At 41.0% G+C, this 24,385-nt stretch overlaps 1 protein-coding gene across 1 annotated transcript in view; it reads right to left on the bottom strand.

The window, feature by feature from the left end:
* LOC130042527 (C-type lectin domain family 4 member A-like) overlaps positions 1-24,385 on the bottom strand; it is a 28,507-nt gene extending 4,122 nt beyond the window's left edge. Inside the window, exons 1-5 of the mRNA XM_056134709.1 lie at positions 24,304-24,385; positions 19,973-20,086; positions 16,239-16,340; positions 10,939-11,090; positions 6,278-6,390 (exon numbers count right to left, since the gene is read on the bottom strand). Coding sequence (XP_055990684.1) covers positions 6,278-6,390; positions 10,939-11,090; positions 16,239-16,340; positions 19,973-20,086; positions 24,304-24,385 — 563 coding nt within the window. The remainder of the gene's footprint in view (positions 1-6,277; positions 6,391-10,938; positions 11,091-16,238; positions 16,341-19,972; positions 20,087-24,303) is intronic.

Here is a 24,385-nt window from a genome sequence, read left to right on the forward strand (position 1 = left end):
AGTGGGGTATTTATCTGGGTAGGGTGGGTAGCGCCTGTCCCCTACGTCCGGCCCGTGATTTTGGAGAAGGGACAGGGCAGAGTGACTTTGAAAGCATCCAGACACGCTTGTGTGGAAGTGCAAGATGACGTTGCCTTTATTCCTAATGATGTTGAGTTTGAAAAAGATAAACAGATGTTCCACATCATCACAGGCCCCAACATGGGAGGCAAGTCCACGTATATTCGGCAGACCGGGCTGATAGTGCTCATGGCTCAGATTGGTCAATCATTGTATGACTGAAACTCCAAATAAAAGTTTTGTAACTGTATCTCACGGTGATTCAATTTAAAAAATAAAAAAAAAAGCTCAGGGATGAATTTTGCAACTGAAATCTCCAGGCATTCATAGATTTGGGGATGGCCTGCCTCCCTCCATCCCTCTGTACTCCGGAACTCCTTTTAGTCTCACACACATATGCCCCAAAGTTCCCAGCCAATTAAAAATTTAACTCCATGTGCCTTTTAGCCATTCGGATTTCTTCTTTAAGAAAGTCTCTGTTTATTTCGTTGCCCCATTTTTTGATGGGATTGGATGTTTCCTTCTTGTGGAGTTCAACCAGTACTTTGTATATCCTTGATATCAATCCCTTGTCGGATGTGAATTTGGAGAATATCCTTTCCCACCCTGTAGACTGTCTTTGTATTTTGGTCACTGTTTCTTTTGAGATGCAGAAGCTTCTTAGCTTAAGATAGTCCTATTCATCTATCTCTGTTTTCACTTGCTTGGCCAATGGCGTGACATCTTTGAAGATACCATTAGCTTCAATGTCATGGAGAATTTGGAGACTTTGTCTTCAATATACCTTATGGATTCCAGTCTGATGTTGAGGTCTTTGATCTATTTTGATCTTACTTTTGTACATCGTTTTAGAGAGAGATCTGAGGCCATTTTTTACAAGTAGCCGTCCAGTTTTGCCAGCACATTTTGTTAAAGAGGCTTTCCTTGCTCCACTTCACATTTCTTGCTCCCTATCAAAGATTAGATGATCATATGATTGGGGGAGATGTCAGTATATTTAAACCTGTTCCATTGGTCTGCAGCTCTGCCTTTTTTCCAGTACCATGCTGTTTTAATTATTACTGCTTTGTAGTAGAGTTTTAAGTTAGGGAGGTTGATTCCTCCCATTTTCTTTTTCACAAGAATTGCTTTAGCTATTGGTGGGAGCTTATTGTTCCATATGAATTTCAGAAGTGTTTGCTCCATTTCTTTGAAGAATGTCATGGGTATCATTATAGGGATCGCATTGAATTTGTACAATGCTTTGGGAAGTATTGCCACATGAGAAAATCTCTACATCATTAACCATCAGGGAGACGCAGATCAAAACAACAATGGGATATCGTTGTACATCGTTTTAGAGAGAGCTCTGAGGCCATTTTTTACAAGTAGCCATCCACACTACAGAGACTGGCCCACATCCAAAAGAACAAAAGCAACAGGTGCTGGCACGGATGTGGCGATAAAGAGACCCTCCTTCACTGCTGGTGGGAATGCCGACTGGTTCAGCCCTTTTGGAAAACAGTATGGACGATTCTCCAAAAATTAGAAATTGAGCTCCCATTTGACCCAGCAATACCACTCCTGGGAATATATCCCAGAGAGGCAAAAATTTATAGTTGAGGGGCTGGAGAGATAGCACAGCGGGTAGGGCATTTGCCTTGCACGCAGCCGACCCAGGTTCTATTCCCAGCATCCCATATGGTCCCCTGAGCACTGCAAGGAGTGATTTCTGAGTGCAGAGCCAGGAGTAACCCCTGTGCATCGCCGGGTGCACAAAAAGAAAAAAAATTATAGTTGAAGTGACATCTGCACTTGTTTGTTCATTGCAGCACTCTTTACATTAGCTAGAATACTGAAAAAACCTGAGTGCCCAAGGACAGATGACTGGTTAAAGACTCTTTGGTACATCTACACAATGGAATACTATGTAGCTGTTGGAAAAGATGAAGTCATGAAATTTACACACAAGTGGTACTACATGGAAAGTATCATGCTAAGTGAAATGAGTCAGAAATAAAGGGACAGACATATAAAGATTGCATTCATCTGGGGAACATGAAGTAACAAAATGGAGACTAACACTCAAGAATAGCTGAGATAGGTACCAGGAGGTTTACTCCATGGCTTGGAGGCCAGCCACACACGCTAGTGGAAAAGGCAGCTCAGATAGAGAAGGGAGCACCAAATAAAGGGTGTTGGGAGGATCCTCCCAGGATGGGAGATGCATGCTGAAAGTAGACTATAGACTGAATATGATTGCCACTCAATGCCTCTTTTGAAAACCACAGCACCCAAAAGGAGAGAAAGAACAAAAGGGAATACCCTGCCACAGAGGCAGGGTGGGATGGGGGAATGGGGGGGTAGGAGGAATACTGGGATCAGTGGTGGTGGAGAATGGGCACTGGTGGAGGGATGGGCACTCGATCATTGTATAACTGAAACCCAAGCACAAAAATTTGTAAGTCTACAACTGTACCTCATGGTGTTTCAATAATAAAAATTTTTTTTAAAAAATTTAACTCCAGCCATATCTCCCCATCAAAAGTTTTGGACTTCCTGAAATATTTGCCAGGTGAATAACATCTAAAATTCTATAACACTGATAAACCAAGAGTAGCATACCAGATTGAAAGCGATGTAATGTAGAAGGCAATCAATTTCAATTAAATATATATATATATATATATGTAAAGGAGGCTTAACCTGTATCAACATCTTAGTAAGCTCTCATATAAGAACTTATGGCTCCATGGTGAGTACAACAATCTTCACTAGCTTTCTTCTAGGGAAATATTTTATGATCATTGTGTTAGCAAACTATTGATAACAAAGAATATAAAATAAACTATTGAGAGCCTGCTATGAGCCTGAAGGTCTGGTTAGAAAAGTTGAAGACAATAGTGGAGGGATTGGAGTTGGAATATTGAGTGCCTGTAAAACAAATCATCATGAACATCTTTGTACAGATCAGTGTTTATATAAAGTTTAAGGGAAAATAACAATTTTTAAATAAATAAATAAAATTACATTTCTTAGAAAAATATTTCTGATTCTACTACTGTTATCTAAGTCATAAGATCGTATTCTGTTCTTAATCTAAAATAATCAAGCTAGAGTCTATTCCTATACATTTCAAATAGTTCCTATGAGTCTCTAAGGTATTAACTTACTAAATGGTACTTAAGGATATAAAGAGTTGGGCTTTTTGTTTTTATTTTTGTTTTGCTTTTTGGGTCACACCCAGCATTGCTCAGGGGATATTCTGTCTCTTCATTCAGGAATTACTCCTGTAAGTGTTTGAGGGACCATATGAGCTGCTAGGGATAGATCAGGGGCAAGAAGGGGGGCGTGCAAGGCAAACACCCTAACTGCTGTACTTTCATTCTGGCCTAAGAGATTTTTTTCACCTACATAAATATAAGTTACGTGAGAACTATCAGAATCTATCTTATATCTTTATGACAAGGCTTACACTTAAAGAATGGCTGTGACTGCTGTTCAATATAGTACTGGAAGTACTTGCAATAGCGATTAGGCAAGAAAAAGATATTAAGGGCATTCAGGTAGGAAAGGAAGAAATCAAGCTCTCACTATTCGCAGATGATATGATACTATACTTAGAGAACCCAATAACCTCCACCAAAAAACTCCTAGAAACAATAGACTCATATAGTAAAGTTGCAGGCTATAAAATCAATACCCAAAAGTCCATGGCTTTCCTATACGCAAACAGTGAGAGAGAAGAAAGCTACATGAAAAAAATGATCCCGTTCACAATTGTTCCCCAGAAAATCAAGTACCTAGGAATCAGCTTAACTAAGGAAGTAAAGGACCTGCACAAAGAAAACTACAAAACGCTACTTCAGGAAATAAAAGAGGACATGAGGAAATGGAAAGATATCCCCTGCTCATGGGTCGGGAGACTTAACATTGTCAAAATGGCAAGACTACCGAAAGCATTGTATAAATTCAATGCAATCCCTATAAGGATACCCATGACATTCTCCAAAGAAATGGAGCAAACACTCCTGAAATTTATATGGAACAATAAGCCCCCACGAATAGCTAAAGCAATTCTTGGGAAAAAGAAAATGGGAGGAATCAACCTCCCTAACTTCAAACTCTACTACAAAGCAGTAATAATTAAAACAGCATGGTACTGGAACAAAGGCAGAACTGCAGACCAATGGAACAGGGTTGAATACACCGACATCTCCCCTCAATCATATGATCATTTAATCTTTGATAAAGGTGCAAGTAATGTGAAGTGGAGTAAGGAAAGCCTCTTTAACAAATTGTGCTGGCATCACTGGACGGTTATATGCAAAAAAATGGGCTCAGAACTCTGCCTAACACCATGTACAAAAGTAAGATCAAAATGGATTAAAGATCTCAACATCAGACCAGAATCCATAATGTTTATTGAAGACAAAGTCTGCAAAACCCTCCATGACATTGAAGCTAATTGTATCTTCAAAGATGCCATGCCACTGGCCGAGCAAGTGAAAACAGAGATAGATAAATGGGACTATCTTAAACTAAGAAGCTTCTGCACCTCAAAAGAAACAGTGACCAAAATACAAAGACAGTCTACAGAATGGGAAAGGATATTCACCGAATACACATCTGACAAGGGGTTGATATCAAAGATATACAAAATACTGGTTGAACTCCACAAGAAGAAAACATCCAACCCCATCAAAAAATGGGGCAATGAAATGAACAGAAACTTTCTCAAAGAAGAAATCCAAATGGCAAAAAAAAGCACATGAGAAAATGTTCTACATCATTCATTATCAGAGAGATGCAGATCAAAACCACAATGAGATACCATCTCACACCTCAGAGACTGGCCCACATCCAAAAGAACAAAAGCAATCGGTGTTGGCGCGGATGTGGCGAGAAAGGGACACTGTTTCACTGTTGGTGGGAATGTCAACTGGTTCAGCCTTTCAGGAAAACAGTATGGACGATTCTCAAAAAATTAGAAATTGAGCTCCCATTTGACCCAGCAATACCACTCCTGGGAATATATCCCAGAGAGGCAAAAATGTATAGTCGAAGTGACATCTGCACTTGTTTGTTCATTGCAGCACTCTTTACAATAGCCAGAAACTGGAAGAAACCTGAATGCCCACGAACAGATGACTGGTTAAAGAAACTTTGGTACATCTACACAATGGAGTACTATGTAGCTGTTAGAAAAGATGAAGTCATGAAATTTATATACAAGTGGTACAACATGGAAAGTATCATGCTAAGCGAAATGAGTCAGAAAGAGAGGGATAGACATAGAAAGATTGCATTCATCTGGGGAATATAAAGAAACAAAATATGAGATTGATACCCAAGAATAGCTGAGATCAACACCAGGAGGATTACTCCATAGCTTAGAGGCCAGCCAGGCATTCTAGGGGAAAGGGCAGCTCAGATATAGAAGGGAGCACCAAATAAAGGGTGTTTGGAGGATCCTCCCAGGAGGGGAGATGCATGTTGAAAGTAGACTATGGACTGAACATTTTTGCCACTCAAAGCCTCTTTTGCAGACCACAACACTCAAAAGGAGAGAGAGAACACAATGGATTGCCCTGCCACAGAGACAAGGTGAGATGGGGGGGATGGGGGTGGGAGGGATATCATCCATGGTGGTGGAAAATGGGCACTGGTGGAGGGATGGATATTTGATCATTGTATAATCGAAACCCAAGCACAAAAAATTGTAAATCTACAACTGTACCTCATGGAGTTTCACTAAAAGTAAAAAATAAATAAATAAATACATAAAAATTAAAAAAATATATTAAAAAAAGAATGGCTGTGATTTTTCTTGACTTAATTTTATTATCTTGAATATATAAATTTCAAAAGTACAGGTTTCATATCAAATAAAGCTGGGCTGGAAGATAATCGCTGCCACTACAGGAAACTTTTCCCGGGTCATCTAAATTCAGTGTCCTCATTTCTACACGGAGAAAAAGAAAATGATGCTTTATAGACTTCTTGAGGTGATTAGTAGCAGAATGCAAATTAAAATATGAAAATTAATGCCCAGAAGTTATGCGTGTGCTACCAAGAGTATTCAATATGCCAAACACAGTAACAAGAAGTCTCACAATGGAGACGTTACTTGGCCCGCTGAGCAAAAAAAATAATATTTTAAAGCTGATATTTGGAGGTTCCTGAAGTTCCTACAGTCTGCAGGACTCAGGATCCCCTTACTCAGTTCAATACTCACGTGACGCTTTGATTGTATGGTGTGTCATTAACCCATTCCCAGTGACCATTCTTCAGATCTGACAGCCCCAAATAATAAACGTGATCCTCATTCAAATTATTTTCGATAAAGTCCTAGGAAACAATAGAAGTGGGTTAGAGCTTATAGCATTCACCTAGATTTTGAGTCCTTTATAGCCATAGGAAAAAGACAACACCAAAATGAAAGGGTCCATGAAAAGGCACCCAGGGTCAGCCCCAGAGATCTGGGTCTTCTGTGACTGAACAATACAGGATCAAAGGCACCTCTTGGAAAGACGGTGTTTGTCTTAGGTGTTCAGGCCTCGAAACAAAGCCCCACAGACAGGGCAGCTTATAAACAACTGAAATAGTTATGCAGACTGATGTTCCCAGATCAGAAGAACATCATGATCAGGAAAAGACCTCTTTTCCTCTTCAAAATTATTACCTCTCATAGTGAGCTTATATGGAGAGAAGGAAAATAAGACCACAAATGCTATTCATGAAGGCTCCTGTCTCATACCTAAGGATGCGCCACTGACACAACTTCCTATATCCCTTTGGCAATTAGAAATCTTTTTTTTTGGATCACACATGGCAGTGGTTATTCCTGGCTCATGCACTCAGGAATTACTCCTGAGGGTTCTCAGGAGACCATATGAGATGCTGGGAATCGATCTCAGTCAGCCATGTGCAAGGCAAACGCCCTTGCTTCTGTGCTATCACTCCAGCCCAGCATTAGGATTGTAATTCAGAGCAGAATCCATTAGAGAACTGCAGTGCCCAGCACACAGGACAGAGGTTTCTGCCCGTGCTCACAGTGAATCATCATCTCACACCCACCCCCACTTCATCAGTAGGAGATGGGAGTCTTCAAAGTTCTGGAGAGAAATTATTGACATGAATTCTCTTTCCTTTGATAACTTCTTAAGTTATTTCACTTCATCACTGTTTATTCCTTTCCTATTTCACTTTATGGCTCTTTTTAATTGATTACTTGATCAATTGATCACTTGACATCCCGTTACTCATCGATTTGCTCGAGCGGGTGCCAGCAACATCTCCATTCTTCCTTGTCGCATACCAGTATAGCCCAATGACATCTGCCCGCTCCAGAAACACGAAGAGCCTCAAACCTTTCATTCAGGGTCTTGACAAAAAAACACACAATCTTTTGACATCCCGTGGAATCCAGTCGGTAATGGCTATAGTCCAGTGGTCATCTCCAAATCGCATTACGTGTTCAGCCCATCTGATTTTCGACACCTTGGCAAATGAGACAGCGTTCCTGATTCTCAATCAGCAACGGAGGTGGGAACTCTGGATTCTTTCTCTCACTTGAGTGAAATGTAATACTCCAAGCATAACTCTTTTGATTCCTCATTGGGAGATCCAAATAGCGTTCTCATCCTATTTTCCTAGGGCCCTTGTCTCTGAGGCATATGTTAATGCAGGAAGAACAGTGGAATCAAAGAGATGTGCCCAGAGCGGAGGTTTTTTATCCTCTTCTTCGACACTCTTGAAGGCATTCCAAGCGGCTCTCTTCCTCCTGCGCAACTCAGGTGCCAGGTCATTCATCATGTTGACTTCTTGACCTAGGTACACATAACTGTTGCATTTGGAGATGGCCGTTCCATTGAGAGCGAATGGAGCTTCAGGAACAAGACCATTTTTTCATAAACATTGTCTTCGTGAGATTCAGCTGTAGTCTGACCTTTCCACACTCACAGTCGAAGTCAGTCAGCATTTGTGCCGCTTGGCTAATGTTTAGTGTTATTAGAACAATGTCATCAGCAAAGCAAAGGTGGTGTAGTTGTCAACCGTCTATCTTTAATCTCATTCCTTCCCATTCCAGTCGTTACATGATGTTCTCGAGGGTGGCACTGAAGAGTTTCGGTGAAATGGTATCACTCTGCTGAACCCCTCTCTTTACATTGATGACCACTTCCTTATAGAATGGTGAGATCCTGGTAGTGAATCTGTAATACAGCTCATGGAGGATCCTGATGTATTGAGTCCGAATGCGCTTTTTGCCTAGGGCTTCGATGACCACTTCAGTCTCAACAGAATCAAAGGCCTTCTTTAAATCAATGAATGTTAGACAGAGCAGCATCTTGAACTCCCGAGAAACCTCAATCAGTTTGGCTATCGTGTGGATATGGTCGATCGTGCTGAATCCTTTTCAGAACCCTGCTTACTCACATGGTTGTCCTTCATCTAGTGTTCTGCCAATCCTATTCAGGATGACTCGAGTGAACAGCTTGTAGATGACAGACAATAGGCAGAGAGAGCAATATTGCCAATGTCATGGATGTCTCCTTTCTTGTACAGTACTACAGTCCTACTGGTTTTTCATTAGGACGGAACCTTGCATTCAGACAGAAGAGCCGAGCCAGTGAATTGATGAGTACTGACTGCAGGTTCTTCAGGTGTTCAGGTCTGACCTTGTCTGGGCACGGTGATGTTTGCTTCTTTACTGGTGTGTCGGATTTCAGAAGGGAGAATATTGGGAACAACATATCCATCCTGCAGAATTTGGTTGTGGGAAGGTGGACATGGCTATCGAAGAGATCCGAGTAGAAGTCATGGATAGTCTTCTCCATTGCCCTTCTGAAAGATGTGTTAGATCCATCAGGACGTTGGAGGGCAGTCATCTTGATCTTGTAGTTGGCGAAGGACAGCCGTGCATTGCAAATGCTTTTCCCGGCTTCTGCCACATCTGCCAGCACTGCTGCTCTTCTCTCCTTGAGGTCTTCCTTGATCGCTTCTCTGCACTGCTTTGCGAGCTCAGATGTTCACTTGCGGTTGCCTGAGGATTGCGCCAAGCCAGATTGGTGAATGAGCTCGAGAGTTTTTGAAGACAGTCATCATTTTGTGGTTACCTATCTCTCGGCATTCCTCACAAAATCATGGAAGTGCTGAACCAGTCAATCATATTCCTCGACAATGTTGTCAATGACAGCATCTTCCCGTGTTACTGCAATAGTGTCAAAGAGCTCCCAGTTGGTGGTCGTTCTGGGAGTTCTCTTCTTAAAACTTTGCAGCCCTTTCTCCACGCTCCGTGAGGTAGAATTTTGCACGAAGGAGATGGTGGTCCAATCCCGTTTGGAATTTTGGGACAATAGTGACATCGGTCAGGCAAAACCGTCGATTGAATATGATGCGGTCAATTTTATTGTAGAACCATCCACTGGGAGACTCCCATGTCCAACGTTTAGATTTGGCCTTCTGGAGCTGTGAGTTACCATGGATGGTCTTGGTCAACTTGATGAACTCAGACAGTCTCTCACCCTGTTCATTCCATTCTAGGCTATGGGTCCCGAGGTGGAGTTCTTCAGCTGATCTTTTCAGTCCTATCTTGGCATTAAAATCACCGACAATGATCTTGTAGAAGGTGTGGTCTTCTTTATAGAACTTTTCCAGCTCCATGTAGAACTTCTCAATTTCTTCTTCATCATAATTGGATGTTGGTGCGTAGACAACAAAGATAGAAACCCCCAGAAGTGAGCCACATCAATTCAAGTGTAATCATCCTATTTGGGATCTTAGGCATTCGAATGAATCAATGCTCATGGCCAAGTTCATGTTGACAAGAACACCAACACCTCTTGTGTTGCATGTTCTGAGGAACAGTTCTTCTCCAGTGTTGAAAATGGTGTGGTATGGTTGATTCCTTCTCGTCTCAGTCAGACCAATGATGTTGTACTAGATCTTTAGCTCTTGCACCATCAGGTCCTCCATGGATGCATCCGATGCTAGCGTATGTGCATTGAAAATACAGACAGTCATTGTTGTTCATTTGGGCAGCCTAGTTCGGCCTTGAGATTTTATCAGCCTCTCCTTCCTCATCCTTCTTAACATTGCTGTATTGGTGGCTCTTTCAGGATCAGGGGAATGAGACCCATTGTATTTACTGGTTTTGGCATATCGAATACTCCATGGATAGCTTGCCAAGCTCTGTCGTGCAGACGGGATACTCTCAGTTACTTGCCAGGCTCTCTGAAAGGGATGGAGGCTATTGGGACGGCCTCTAATCACCCTTGCAGGTGTTTCCATGGTTCAAACTACATTTGAACCCCATCAAATGTGGTGTGGTAATCTTGGAAGATGGGTATTAAGTGTCAGTTGATTATGTATTGTTTATTTCCTCTTTTCTGCTTATTGTTGTGGCAGTTGTTTTCATTTTATTAGTGCTTGGAGACCATAAGAGTCAGGCCACCCTAATGCACCAGTAATTCTATATTTTGGCTTCAAAATGTTAGAGGTCAAGCTTAAGGCTGACACACAAAAAGTAGATCAGCTGCCAGTAGATTAATCTCTCTGCTAGGAGCAATCTTCAATCCCATGATCAGAAATAGCCCCCATTGAAACTAATAATTTATAAAATGTATGTAGATTCACATAATTCACTGATATTTCCTGTTCAAATATACCCATCTTTCCACTCAAGCCTCCTTATAATACCCCACTATATTGATGGGGAGGATTTAAATGGAATCAGAAGAAAGTGTAGAATGCAAAGACTTAGATGTCCGGTCCCATCTATTTTATCCAAAGCCTTATGCCTCGGCTGCAACACCCCTGACCATGAGAACTTCCTCCCAAGCAGGAGCGAGGGACAGAGCTGGCAGGACCATGACTCCAACGTTGACCGGAAAGTACCTCTTCCTCCTTGCTGTCAACCACCAGCAGATGCGCCTGCATCTCTGCACAGTGCTTCTCGCTGTCAGTCCAGTTTTTTTCCTCAGAAGAAAAAAAGTAGCAATTTGAACCAAATGGATTCCAATTCTTCGGGCAGCAGCTCCAGGATTTCCCTGTGTTGATATTTAGCCATATTAGTACAATATAAGACAAGAGATATTTTTGTTGTTTTGGAATCCCTCCCAGCTGTGTTCAGGAGCTACTCCTGTCTCTGTGCTCAGGAATGAGCCTTGATGGTTCTTAGAGGGTCAGATTTGGTGCCAGATATAAAACCATGGTTAACCACATACAAGACAATTGCCTTAACCCCTTGGCTAGAGAAAAGTGATTTCAGTATGCATGCTTATAAAACTTAAATCACAAAAATGATCTTGTGGAAAAATTTGTAAGTCTACAACTGTACCTCATGATGTCTCACTAATAAAAATTTTTTAAAAATGATCTTGTGGAATCACAATGCCCAAATTCACTGTATCACTATCATCCTGTTGGTCATCAATTGCCTCGAGCTGGCCCCAGTAACGTCTCCTTCATCCTAGCCCTGAAATTTTAAAAAGTGCTACATTCGAGGCTCTTTCAGGGTCAGGAGAATGAGACCCATCATTATTACTGGTTTTTGGCATATTGAATACGCCACGGGGAGTTTGCCAGACTCTGCCATGTGGGCAGCATACTTTTGGTAGCCTGCCAGTTTCTCCAGAGCAAGACCTAGATAATAAGATGTCGCTTCCGGGAGCAGGGTTTTATAGTCTCTGGGTCTTGGCCGTTGATGGGATTACACACCCCCGGGGGCAGTTGGTGGGTATAAGCCTGGAAGGTGGGGGATCTGGGTAAAGGAGGCCCCAGTCCCAATCCAAGCAGGATTGGAGATCTATGCCCAAGTTTATTGAATTTTAAGCAGGATTCATACCCATCAGGTATCATGTAGGTCAAACTCACCTACATCAGGCAGTAACAGGCATTTTCCCATTTCCTTTCCTGTATATAGTCAGAAAAGGTAGCTAGAACCAAACTATTTTTCAATATCCTGGATAAGAGATGGAGAATGAGTACAGTGGGTAGGGTGTGTGTCTGTACCTGGCAGACCCAAATTCAATATCCAGTACTACAAATGATCCCCTGAGCTTCAGCAGCAGTGATCCCAAAGTATAGTGCCAGTAAGAGCCATAAAAACCACCAGATTTCAGGAAGGGGAGGCTTAGTGGAACCTTAAAAATTCAAAATCTCAGAAGAAAATACAAAACTCTCCCATTTTCAATGAAAAATTGCTCTTTAGGCCAAGAATGTATAAATTCTCAAAATTGCTATGGTTTGGTGTAGGGTAACATTAGTTTGTCCTTTCTTCCTCGTCATAGGGAGCTTAGGTTTATTGGGTTAGGCCCATCACAGTGCTCCCAAGGCACTCCCATTCCTCTGTGCTTATCTTTAACTTCTCCTCTGTGCTCTGCTTCCCCTACCTGTTAATCACCTATATCTCAAAATCAAACCATGCTACTTGTAAAAAGGTCAGTTCCTTCTACGGACTCTGGAGTTTGTATTTGTAAGTGAAATATTGCTTTTCTCTTTACCTTATGTCCTTTGCATAATTTACTTTAGAGCAATGTCCTTTTTGTATAGACACAAGATGACAGTTAATGCGTAGGAGATAAAATTGACTCTGAATAATATATACTCCTGGACATCTGTTATATTTACTTGACTTAAACCTCAGTTGCCCTTAGTTCCTAGCACCCTAAAAACAGGGTACTGATGAAGGGACAGGATGGACCCAGGGCAAGCTGTAAGCTACCCTAGAATTGAAATGGGTTTGGTCAAATGCCATAAAATTTATAAGTTAAGAGCAAGGTAATGGACGAATTCTGTCATGACCCAAAGAGAAGTGAATGGACAAGGACCCTGCTGTGGTTAGGAAGAACTAATCTGGCCTGAGCACTGTAGTCTGGAATCTATAGTGAGATGTTCCCAGGAGAGCCACCCATTCAGCTTAATCCCTTACTGTGTCCATAAAAAAAGACTAGAAAGATTATTAAGAAGTTAATTTAAGGTGACTGTTTAAATGGTTATGGAATAAGGAAAGATGAAATTTCGTCCTTGAGTGGATCTCCTAGCAGGATGAGCTCTTCATTCATCTTAGAAGAGCTTCCCAGGAAGAAAGGGCTTTACAGATGTTGATGTTCTATCTTACCTGTGTGTAGTTGCTGTCCCCAACGTTGGAGGTTGGTTTCTTGACTAAGGCTTTGAAACTGGGTGCATGCGGGAAGACTGCATAAGAAATGTGGGAGACAGGAATGGGGGGGCAGTATGAGACCGGAATGGGACTCTCAGTGATATTGGAATAGGCATGCTGAGAGAATGGAATAAACAGAGGGACGGAGATTGGGATAAATGGCAACTGATCACCAACAGCTTGGTGACCCCGGTTTCTCTTTCTTTCATGCATCACTGTTGGCCATCTGGAATGGGGAAGCAGTTCATGGCCATGGAACGCATATGGTGAGAGCACCCACACACACATATTTTGTGAACACGCAGTTTGGATTGTGTTTTCCTAAAGCACACGTGCTGAAACTGTGAACCTCAATGAGATTATGTTTGGAGGCAGAGAGCCTTTGAGAAGTTAAGTTTGGTTAATTTGCATCGTAAGAGTGGTAGCTTTTAACCCAGTACATCTTTTTTTTAATTTTTATTAGTGAAACACCATGAGGTACAGTTGTAGACTTACAAATTTTGTGCTTGGGTTTCAATTATACAATGATCAAATACCCATCCCTCCACCAGTGCCCATTTCCCACCACCATGGGTCCCAGTATCCCTCCCACCCCCCATTCCCCCCATCTCACCCTGCCTCTGTGGCAGGGCATTCCCCTCTGTTCTCTCTCTCCTTTTGGGTATTGTAGTTTGCAAAAGATGCAATGGGTGGCAATCATGTTTGGTCTATAATCTACTTTCAGCATGCTTCTCCCATCCTGGGAGGATCCTCCCAATACCCTTATTTGGTGCTCCCTTCTCTATCTGAGCTGCCTTTTCCCCTATCATGTGTGGCTGGCCTCCAAGCCATGGAACAAAATTTCTGGTACATCCTTTGACCTTTCAAAAAAGAGGAAGATACACCAAAATACTTTTCCCTCTCAGTTTCCCACCTTCTATCGTTCAACTCCCTCTCCCACTCTCCATCCTCTCTTTCTATGCTCGATTTCTCTCTCTCCATTCCCACCTTTTCTCTCTCTCTCTCTCCCTCTTTCCTTCTCCCTACTCCATGCCCTTTGTAAAGATGAAAAGCCATTTTCACACAGCAAGAAAACATCTATCTGTAAGCCAGAAATAAATTCCTTAACAGAAACCAATCGTGCTGGCAACTGATCTCAACCTTCCCTCTTGTGGGACTAGAAGAAAATAAATATCTATTGTTTACAAGGTGTCAGTTTGTGTTATCATTGCAGCCCTAAGTGACATTGTGTTGCCATTCTCCAGCCTTCAAAAGTGGAGGAAACTGAAACTAAACAGACTTCAATTCTATACAGTAAGTATTGTGTATTATTTAAGAAAACATTTAAATGCGTGAAATATTTATTTTCTTAAACACAACTGTATTAGATCTCTCTTGAGGAAGTCAGTTTTAATAGATATGTGAGGGAAATAAGAGTGAGCATAAAGTAAAAAGATACATGAAGACTAAAGAAATCCAACGGAGTGATAATACAGTGACCATGGCACTTGTCTTCCATATGGCTGACTTGGGTTTCACCCCTGACACCCCATAATGTACTCAGAGCACTGTCAATGAGTGATCCCTAAATGCAGAACCAGGTTAAGCCCTGAGCACTGCCAGGTGTGGCAAAAAAAGAGAAGAAATCCAAAATCTATGCAATCACATTTTCAAAGATTAAGATATGCACACTAAATAATTGACACCTGATATATTTGTGCACCTAAAACTGTTATGAAACAGTTTTTATGTATCCTTTACCTATGAACCTTACTGGAACTATTGATTTTTGATCCTTACCTGTTGGATTACAGTTCTAAGGATTTTAGGTTTAATTCTGGGTTTTCCTTTCTCCCGCTGTGGGAGCTTAGGTTTACACCCACACAGTGCTCACAAGGCACACCCAATTTTATGAGGGACCCCCAATCCTCCGTGTTTCTCTTTAACCTCTCCTTTGCGCCTTCCTCCCCTATTACTTATATCCCCAAATCAGACCCTATAATTTGTAAAGTCAAATCCTTCTGAGCGTTCTGGATTTTGTATATGTAAGTGAAATACTGCTTTTCTCCATCCTTTATGTCCTTTGCACAGTTAATTTTAGAACAATGTCTTTTTTGTCTAGACACAGGAAGACAGTTAATGCTATGCTTTTGTAACATGGGAGTTAATTGACCCCAAATAATATTTATTCCTGGGCATCCATCATATTTACTTGTCTTAATCCTCAGTTTCCCTTAGTTCATAACACCCCAAAAGGGAGGTACCGGAAAGGAACATGGATGGACCCAGGGCAAGCCATAAACTACCATGGCATTGAAAGGGGACAACAAAGTGCAATAACAAGTATAATAAGCTAAGATCACAGTTATGGAACAAACTGACAACAGCAAAAAAAAAGGAAGTGACTGAATAAGAACACTACTGGAGTTAGGAAAGACTAACCTGACCCAAGGACTGGAGCCTAGGATATATATTGAGATGTCCCCAGGAAGAACCACCCTTTAAACTTAATATATCTCTTACTGTGATCATACAAGTGACAATAAATATTATTGAAAAGTAAAATTGATATGATTGTTTAAATGAATTACTAGCAAAGGAAAGGAGAAAGCAGTACCCCCCTTATATGGAATTCACCCTTGGGTGGGTCTTCTAGTAGGGATCTAGAGTGTTGGAGCCACTAGATGAGATTCTGTCCTTTAGTGAATTTCCTAGAACTCCCCCTGAAGGAAGAGCTTTATATCTGTTTATTATTTCTTATAACGTTCAACAACACCTTTGTGTAACTGCTACCCCTGAGCCTTCTTGATTTCTCTATTACAAACTCTGCGAGACCTGAATAAATGGACACTGTTTACCTGCAAGCCTATGGCCCCCATTCCTTCGTTCATCTATCACAGTCTGCCTGCTGGGGGTGATGGTGATCCGCAGCCCTGAATGGACCAAGGGGACCCCTGGATCACTGTCCCACAAGTGACCTACCACACTCCAGCCCTGAAAGAATATCATTTACCCATTATAGTCAGCGACTCACTATGCGCATATTAGCACTTACCTTCCATGGTTGAGTTTTCTTTCTTACATTCCAACATGGTGTGAGTCAGTTCTAGGGTAAACTTTTCTTCTTGTACAAGGTTAGAATATTTTTGAAAGAAACCTAGAAAAAAGAATAATGTTCATTTTCCTGGTACTGATAAGGTTTTCCCTATGATATTACTTTGAACAAACCCACTAATACCAAAAAAAAAAAGTAGAAGGATAGAGAATGAGAAAAAATATCTCATTGTCCAGCATTCAAAACATTCTAATCCTTCAGATGTTGAAGCCACAGATTTTTATTTCAGAGTGGGATGAAACATGCTATGATAATTCTTGTATAATGGATCTAAAGGCAATTATTCATAAACTCCTTCAGCAATAAGTGAGTGGTTAGACATGTAAATGCTAAGCCTTGGAGAAGGGAGAGGTGAAATGGTTAAATATTTCTGAGGGTGTAAAATCCTGTCTTTGGGAAAGAAAACCATCAATTCTGAGATATGGGTTACCTGTAAAAAAAAAAATTAAATCTAACGAAGAGGGAAGAGCATTTGTTTCTTTATCCTTTTCCCTTTCTTCTATCCCAACTGTCACTCTTCTGCACACCAGTACACTCAAGTCTCTCACAGTTTAAGATAAACCTACCTCCTTCTCCAAACAGTGAGATTTCTCTTTCTTCCTCACCTCTCCCAAGCTCCCTGACCAATCAATATTGACTTTCACTTCACCACTCCACTCTTGCAAGGCTCCAGCCACAGGCTGGGGACACTTCTAAAGTTTCTCTCCTTGGACCTCTTGCAATTCTTGAACTCTATTTTCTTCACTTCATTTGTGGGACACCATGGTCTCCTGATTTTGCCTCACCTTTCTTTCTGATGCTTCTTAATCTCATTAGTCTTCTCACCTTTTTTAAAAATCTAATATTCCTCACATTTCTTGCTGATGCTTCTTTAGTTACTTTACACTTCTCTGTGTCCATCCTTCTTTCAGTTGTAACATTTCTTATCCTCCTTCTCATTGGAAAGCCTCTTCCTGAGTGATAATATGAGTACCCAGGGTTTCATCTGCGACATGCAATAATAATCACGAAATTCAGACTTCTATTACAAAATCCAGACAGTGTGCCTCCAATCAGACATGTCCACTTGAGGTTCCAAGAGTCGATGAAACTCAATGCACCCCAAACTAAAATCACCATCTACACTCATAAACCTGCTATCCAGACTATAGAATACACCTCTGTGAATATCTGCATTATTGAGTTCATCAGGTGAAAATATCTGAACCATTCTTATCCCTTATCTTTATATCATTAAATCTCTACTTCCTGGATTCTAATTCTCATTATCATTCAAATGATATGATGTGGTACCATCATTCAAATGATGGTATCATCACTACCTTCTCATTATCTTCATTTCTTTACTACCACAAAACTTGAGTCAAGTTCTTACTGTTTTGAAAATGGATAATGAATTGGTATCCTATTTTGTTTCCAACTTTGTTCTGACATGTTTCATTGACATACCACTCACAAAAATGTATTTATATATGTCAAATTTGATTATAATATCTCCTCCATTTGAAAATTCTACAGTGACTCACTATAGTTGTGATATTTTATAAGAATGTCCACAATTTTACAGCTTTTCTACCACATTCATTTTCAATATTACTTCTCAACAAGTAGAATCTAATTCTACGTCACTTTAACTTGAGACAGCTCCAAGATTTCCTTTAATTTGGTCTGAGGGATGTTATTATCAATGATAGAATATTTGTGTGGCATTTGTGAGGACCTGGGTTCAATCCCTCATACTCTGACATCAGGAGTGTGGGAAAGGACAAAAAAAGTGATGATTTTAAAAACTTCTTTAGAAGGAACTCTGATTAGTTCCACATTGTGGAACTAATGTGGAACCAATGTGGAACTTCTTTAGAAGCAACTCTGATTAGTTCCACGTTGTGGTTTCAAGAGATTTCTCTAACTTTCACTCTCATTTTTGGAAACCTAAAAGTCACCTTCCGAATAAACTCAGGCTAGTCAAGGAATTTTGAAATTTTGAAATAATTGTGACCAAATTGCCCCTGTCTTGCCAACTCTTTTCTTCAAACATCAAATTGTCCCCTATGGTACCTGACTGCTTTATGTGAGAATGATTTCAGCCAGCTCAAAAGAACTTCCCAGCTGATTGATTAAAACTAAATCAGATGCTTGTTAATTTTTTTTTCATTTTGGGTCACACCTGGCAATTCAGAAAGGTTACTCCTGACTTTGCATTCAGGAATCACTCCTGGCATGTATCAGGGGACCATATGGGATGCCGGGACTCGAATCAGGGTCGGCCACGTGTAAGGCAAACATCCTACCCTCTGTGCTATCGCTCCAGCCCCTGATGGTTATTTTAACTACTAAGTGCAAAATGTTTTATTAATCCACAATAGATAAGTGATTAAAAAAAACTTCAGGGAGAAAAAAAAGGCTTGAGGCTGGAGAAAGAGCTCCAAGTGCTGACTGCATGCTTCCCATACAGGTGCTCTTGACTCCATCCTCAGCAGTTCACGGAGTAACCCCAGGCTCTGAGTCAAGAGCCATGAGCACCATGTGGTAAGACCCCAAAAAATCAAAAATCAAACTATTATTATTGTACACAGCACTCTTCATGCTCTGAAGGCCATTTATTTTTTGCATCTACAACTTTATTTCTCACAGTTCACTTAACACTGTGTGTTCCAGTTATTTATAATTATGTTGCCCAGATTTTCCTATGGCTCTAGGAAACCTATTTTCAGGAAGCCTATATGACGTGTCTGTTTCTCAACAAAACACTTATATTGTGTTGAAACCATTGGTTGACTCGACAATTTTCCACTATTCTCTGAACTTCTCTCAATCACTGGGAAATTTACCTGTTGCTCATTTTGCGCTATTCCAGTGCTGAATAAAAAGAGGGGAGGGTAGTTATCATTGCATGTTGATTGACCAAATTAATAAATGAAATATACATCCAAATATGTACTGGTTTTTACACCTTTTAGAAATCTTCTAAATTCTTAGTGTCAGGGGCCAGAGAGTTAGTAGAGTAGCTAGACAGTCCCTTAAATCTCACCACCTGTGATTCCTGAGCACAGAGTGAGGAGCAAGCCCTAAACACTTCTGGGCATAGCTACAAACTTAAAAAATAAATAAATAAAGCCAAGGGAATGTGCAAGTTACAGGTAACAGGATATGGATATCTATCTCTTTGCAACTGACTTTTATACTATCTATGTAGAACACGGCAGGAAAAAATAAGGTAAAAATTCAATAGGAAATTCTGCCTGAGATAGTTTTTCTCATTTCCTTTTCCTCTTGGTCATCCCAAACTAGGTGCCTGAATGTAAAAAGGCCTGAACAATACTATTAAGGAATAGACATTTGTCCTCGTTTACCCAAAAGTCTAATGTAGACAATGATAACCTTAACGTTTCACTTTACAACGCAAACATGTGCCTATACATATACTCTTTACTTTCTCCAAGTGAGTTGGTTTCATTATTTCATGGAAGAGTGACTAAACTCAAATAAAGCACTGAATTTCCAATGGATGCCTTTTGGTTTAGCCTAAAGAAGACTTCAGCTGGCTGAAAGTAGAAACTTAGGAAAACACATAAGAGCATAATTTCCTCCCATTATTGAAGATGCCAGTGTCAAAAGGATGCCATCTCTTTAGGTAAGGGAGATATTCCATCTAGATTCAATTAGCTACTTACTGATAGTGACAATTAGAAATAGGATTTTCAGCAGCAGAAGAATCAGCAAAGAGACAAGAAGTAGCTTGAGGCAACCAGTGTTACTTTTGGGAGGTGAAGTCCTATCTTTGGGAGCTGCAAAAGAAATCAAATTAGATTCATCAGTAATACTGTCAGGCGAGTCTTTTCTCTTTTCTCTTTTTTGTAATTGATACAAACAATATGATACTTAAAAGAAAAGGAAATAATAGTATTCATTGTAGAAATTTAGGAAAAACGTAAGAGCATAAGTTCCTACCATTAAGGATTTCTACTTTTAATATTTTTATCTTAAAGCATTTTAATATTAAATATTAATAAGTTACTTGTTTTTAATATATAAATATGATACAAATATATAATTAAATATTATTTAATTCTTTCTTATTAAAATAGCTAATATTTTTCCAGCAACATGTCACAAAATGACTGGATTACCATATATTATTTGATAATTTAATTGTTAACACATGGTAGGTATTTTTTATTTTTCAGATTTAAAATATTATGGAAATTTGGGAGGTTATCTTCACATTTGCATATGTATATACCTGATTATCACTATCACTATCACTATAATTCCATTGTTCATCAATTTGCTCGAGCAGAAGCCAGTGATGTCTCTATTCGTCCCTGTCACGTGCTAGTGTAGACTGATGGCATATTGGGGGCTCTTTCAGGGTCAGGGGAATGAGGACCATCGTTGTTACTGTTTTTGGCATATCAAATACACCACGGGTAGCTTGCCAGGCTCTGCCATGTAGGTAGGATACTCTCAACAGCTTGCCAGACTCTCCTAGAGGGATGGCGGCTTTGGGGGCAGCTTCTAATCACCTTTACAGGTGTTGCTAGTCAGGCATATATGCAGGCTGGATACTCTCAGTAGACTGCCGGGTTCTCTGAGAGCGAGAACTAGACAATAAGAGGTCGCTCGGCCACAAATGTGGCCATGAGCTTCCAGGAGCTTGGTTTTATAGTCTCTGGATCTTGGCCATTGATGGGGTTACACAGCAGTTGGTGGGTGTAACTGTCTAGCTACTGGAAGATGGGGGATCTGGGTGCAGGAAGCCCAGTCCTGAACTGAGCAGGCTTGGAGATCTCAGCCCAGGGTCCCACACACCTGGGTTCCTCTGCCAGTTCCTTCATGCTTGAGGCTCATTCAAACATGTGGAGAGTGTTCTCAGCATGGCTGTGGCTGGGTCCCAGAGGTGTTCAGCTGCAGGGTGGAGAGAGAAACTCAACCGCCCCCCCCTCCAAGGGGCCCAGTGAGGACAGCCAGAATTCTATGTCTGATTATACCTACCACCAAAGTTCTGTTGCCTTTCCACTGCCAGAAAGACCCTTCTACCCGCAGTTTTTCTTCAGTATTCTTTTTTGTATTTGCATAGTACTTCCGTTTACAGGCTATTAATCATCAAGATTTTTCCCCCAAATTGTGTCCGTCTTTATATAATGCCATAACAGCTAAGTCTTTAGAATCAACCCTTATTGCAACATTAAGGTATGGCTAAGTCTGTTTGGTTAACAATTTGTGTTAAGAATTATTCTTGTCTTGGAACAGGAGATAAAGCACAAGGGCAGATACTAGACCGCATGTGAGTCTCTAAGCATGAGGATCCGACACACAGCGCCCAGCAACATGATGGTCTCAGGGCTGGACTGTTTGAATACTTGACAAAGCATCACTAGGAATATTTGTCAGGGTCCCTGCACATTGCTAGGGAGACCCCAAGATAAAAGAATCATGTTCTTTTAGACTGAGGTAGTGAAATGGTGGTGACTGGAGAAAAGCAGAAAACAGGAAAAGTGAATCAAGTACAAAGTGTCAATTATATGGTGGAGGAAGGAAACTCGACTTCTGCCAGCGATTCTAGCAGATGCTGAGTTGTAATGCTATAGACCCAAAGCCTATAAAATGTCTCAAACCCTATTGTTTTAAACTGTATGTTGCAATTGTATGAGGTCACATAACCAATATGAGCATCATGAAAAAATTGGCAATAGCAAGCACTGTAACGCTGTCCTCCCGTTCTTCATCGATTTGCTCAAGCGGGTGCAGTAACATTATGAGACTTGTTACTGTGTTTGGCATATCGAATACATCACAGATAGCTTGTCAGGCTTTGCCGTGCAGGTGAGATACTCTCAGTAGCTTACCGGGCTCTCCAAGAGGGGCGGAAGACTCGAACTCGGGTCGGCCACATGGAAGGCAAACGCCCTACCCGCTGTGCTATCGCTCGAGCCCAGCAATGGTAAGATGTTTTTGAAATTGTAATGACCCAAAATTAATTTAAAAGCAATCACATAATGAAGCTGAGGTCTTCCTGCCAGCTTACACCCACATTGCATTCTCAAGCGGAAAAATTTAAAAGTCACTGTTACAAATCAATATTACTTAGATTAAGGAAATTTGAGCATTTGGTGGGCAGTCTTCTGCCCCCGCGCCTGGGTGTTCCTTCCCGGGGCCCCTTGGAGGGGAGCGGGTTGAGCTTTCCTCCCCGCCCCGACCAGGGCTCCGGCAGCCGAAGACCTCCAGGACCAGCCACCACCATGCTGAGACCACTCTCTGCACACATGAAGGTACTGGCAGAGGGACAAAGCCACGCGGGTTCCAGGGCCGAGACCTCCAAGCCTACTCGGATTGGAGTCGAGCATCTTCCACCCAGATCCTCCAAATTCCAGTAGGCGGGGGTCACACCCACCACCTGGCCCCCTGGCGCCATGTAATCCCATCAGCGGCCAAGACTCAGAGGCTATAAAATCCAGATCCCGGAACCGACATCCTTTCAGAACTTTTTTTTTATGACATCTTATTGTCTCATTCCTACTTTGGACAAACTTGCAGGCTATCGAATGTAGCCTGCCCACAGGGCAGAGTCTGGCAAACTCCCCGTGGCGTACCAAATATGCCAAATACCAGTAACAATGATGGGTCTCATTCTACTAAAGAGCCTTGAATATAATCTCAGGGCTAGGATGAAAGAGACGTTACTGGGGCCTGCTCGAGGCAATCAACGAATAAGGAAATTTGGTTGGAGAAATAACCCAAAGGGCTGAGCATATGCCTTCCATGCTGGAGACCCAATCCCTCCCTGACAGCACATGATCCCCAAAACATCACTGGCAGGGAGGGACCCCCCATGGACCCAGGATGAGCCACTGAGTACCTCGGGTGTGGACCCCAAGCAAAAAATAAATTAATTTTCTCAATGTTATGATATATTTCCAAGTCATGAAGAATCCCCTCAGTAGTCGATAATATGATTTCAAGATTACAAAAGAAATGCTTATATTTACTTACATCTGAAGTTATAGCCACTAAAATCTAAATTACTAGTATATCTAGATGATAATAACTAATATAATTCAAATTCTTGCGTGCCTTTTTTTTCTATAAGGAGCACTTGAATATATAATAAAGTTTTATATGAAGTTTGTTAGAGGAAGAAGAAATTTTCCTGAGAATTCTTCATGTTTCCATTAGTTTTTGGAAAAGTGAACAATCTCGATCACATACACATATAGTGTTTCTTAGCTTCTTATACACTATACGCTTTTTTCTTTCTGTTTTTCTCTATGTGTAAGATATATTACATGCTATTCAAATACCTTGCTCTACTACCCAAAACTATATTTAATCTATCTTGGATATAAGCATGAAATAATTTTGGGGGGGGGGGGGGCCAGAGTTATAGTACAGGAGGTAAGCCCCACCAGGAGCGATAATTAAATACAGAAACAAGAGTAACTCCTGAGCATTGGCTGGTGTGGCCCCCCGATCCACTCCACTCCCCCCAAAAAAACAATTTTATGGTAACAGAGATATTTCCCTTGAAATCCAATGAACTGTTTTTGTAAGGCTTTCCTGCCTTTAACCTGCTGTGGTCTTTTGTTATCCATTAGTTCACAACTATAAATAAACACACAGTCCTGCAAAACCCTTCCTCTCTAACTAATTAAGAAATGAAGTCCATTCATTCATTCTCAAGGGTCCTGCACTGGGCTGATGGTTACAAGAGATGAACACTGATCTCCTGACTGTAGACTAACTCAACCCCACAAGGCAGAACAATGCTCAACTTAACACTCCCCTTAGAATGACTGTGGTGGGGATAAGGGTTAGCTCTCACACTTCACTTTTGGGATAGTCAGACTTCTTCCTACTTCATATTAGACAACTCCAGCTTCTAACAACTTGCATTTCCCAACTGCATCCAATAGGAAAAATTAGCAACTTAATGTCACCTATGCTTCACTGACTCTTCCTTTTCCATCCTTCATCTCATTATGAACTTGTAGAAAATGTTTCTTACCTGCAGGAACCTGTGATGTGGTACCTGAGGGTTGAGGTTCAGTTTTGAATCTCACTTCACTGTAATTGCTCTCAGTCGTCAT

The sequence above is a fragment of the Sorex fumeus genome, unplaced genomic scaffold, assembly GCF_029834395.1.
Source record: "Sorex fumeus unplaced genomic scaffold, SorFum_2.1 ptg000101l, whole genome shotgun sequence".
Taxonomy (NCBI): Eukaryota; Metazoa; Chordata; class Mammalia; order Eulipotyphla; family Soricidae; genus Sorex; species Sorex fumeus.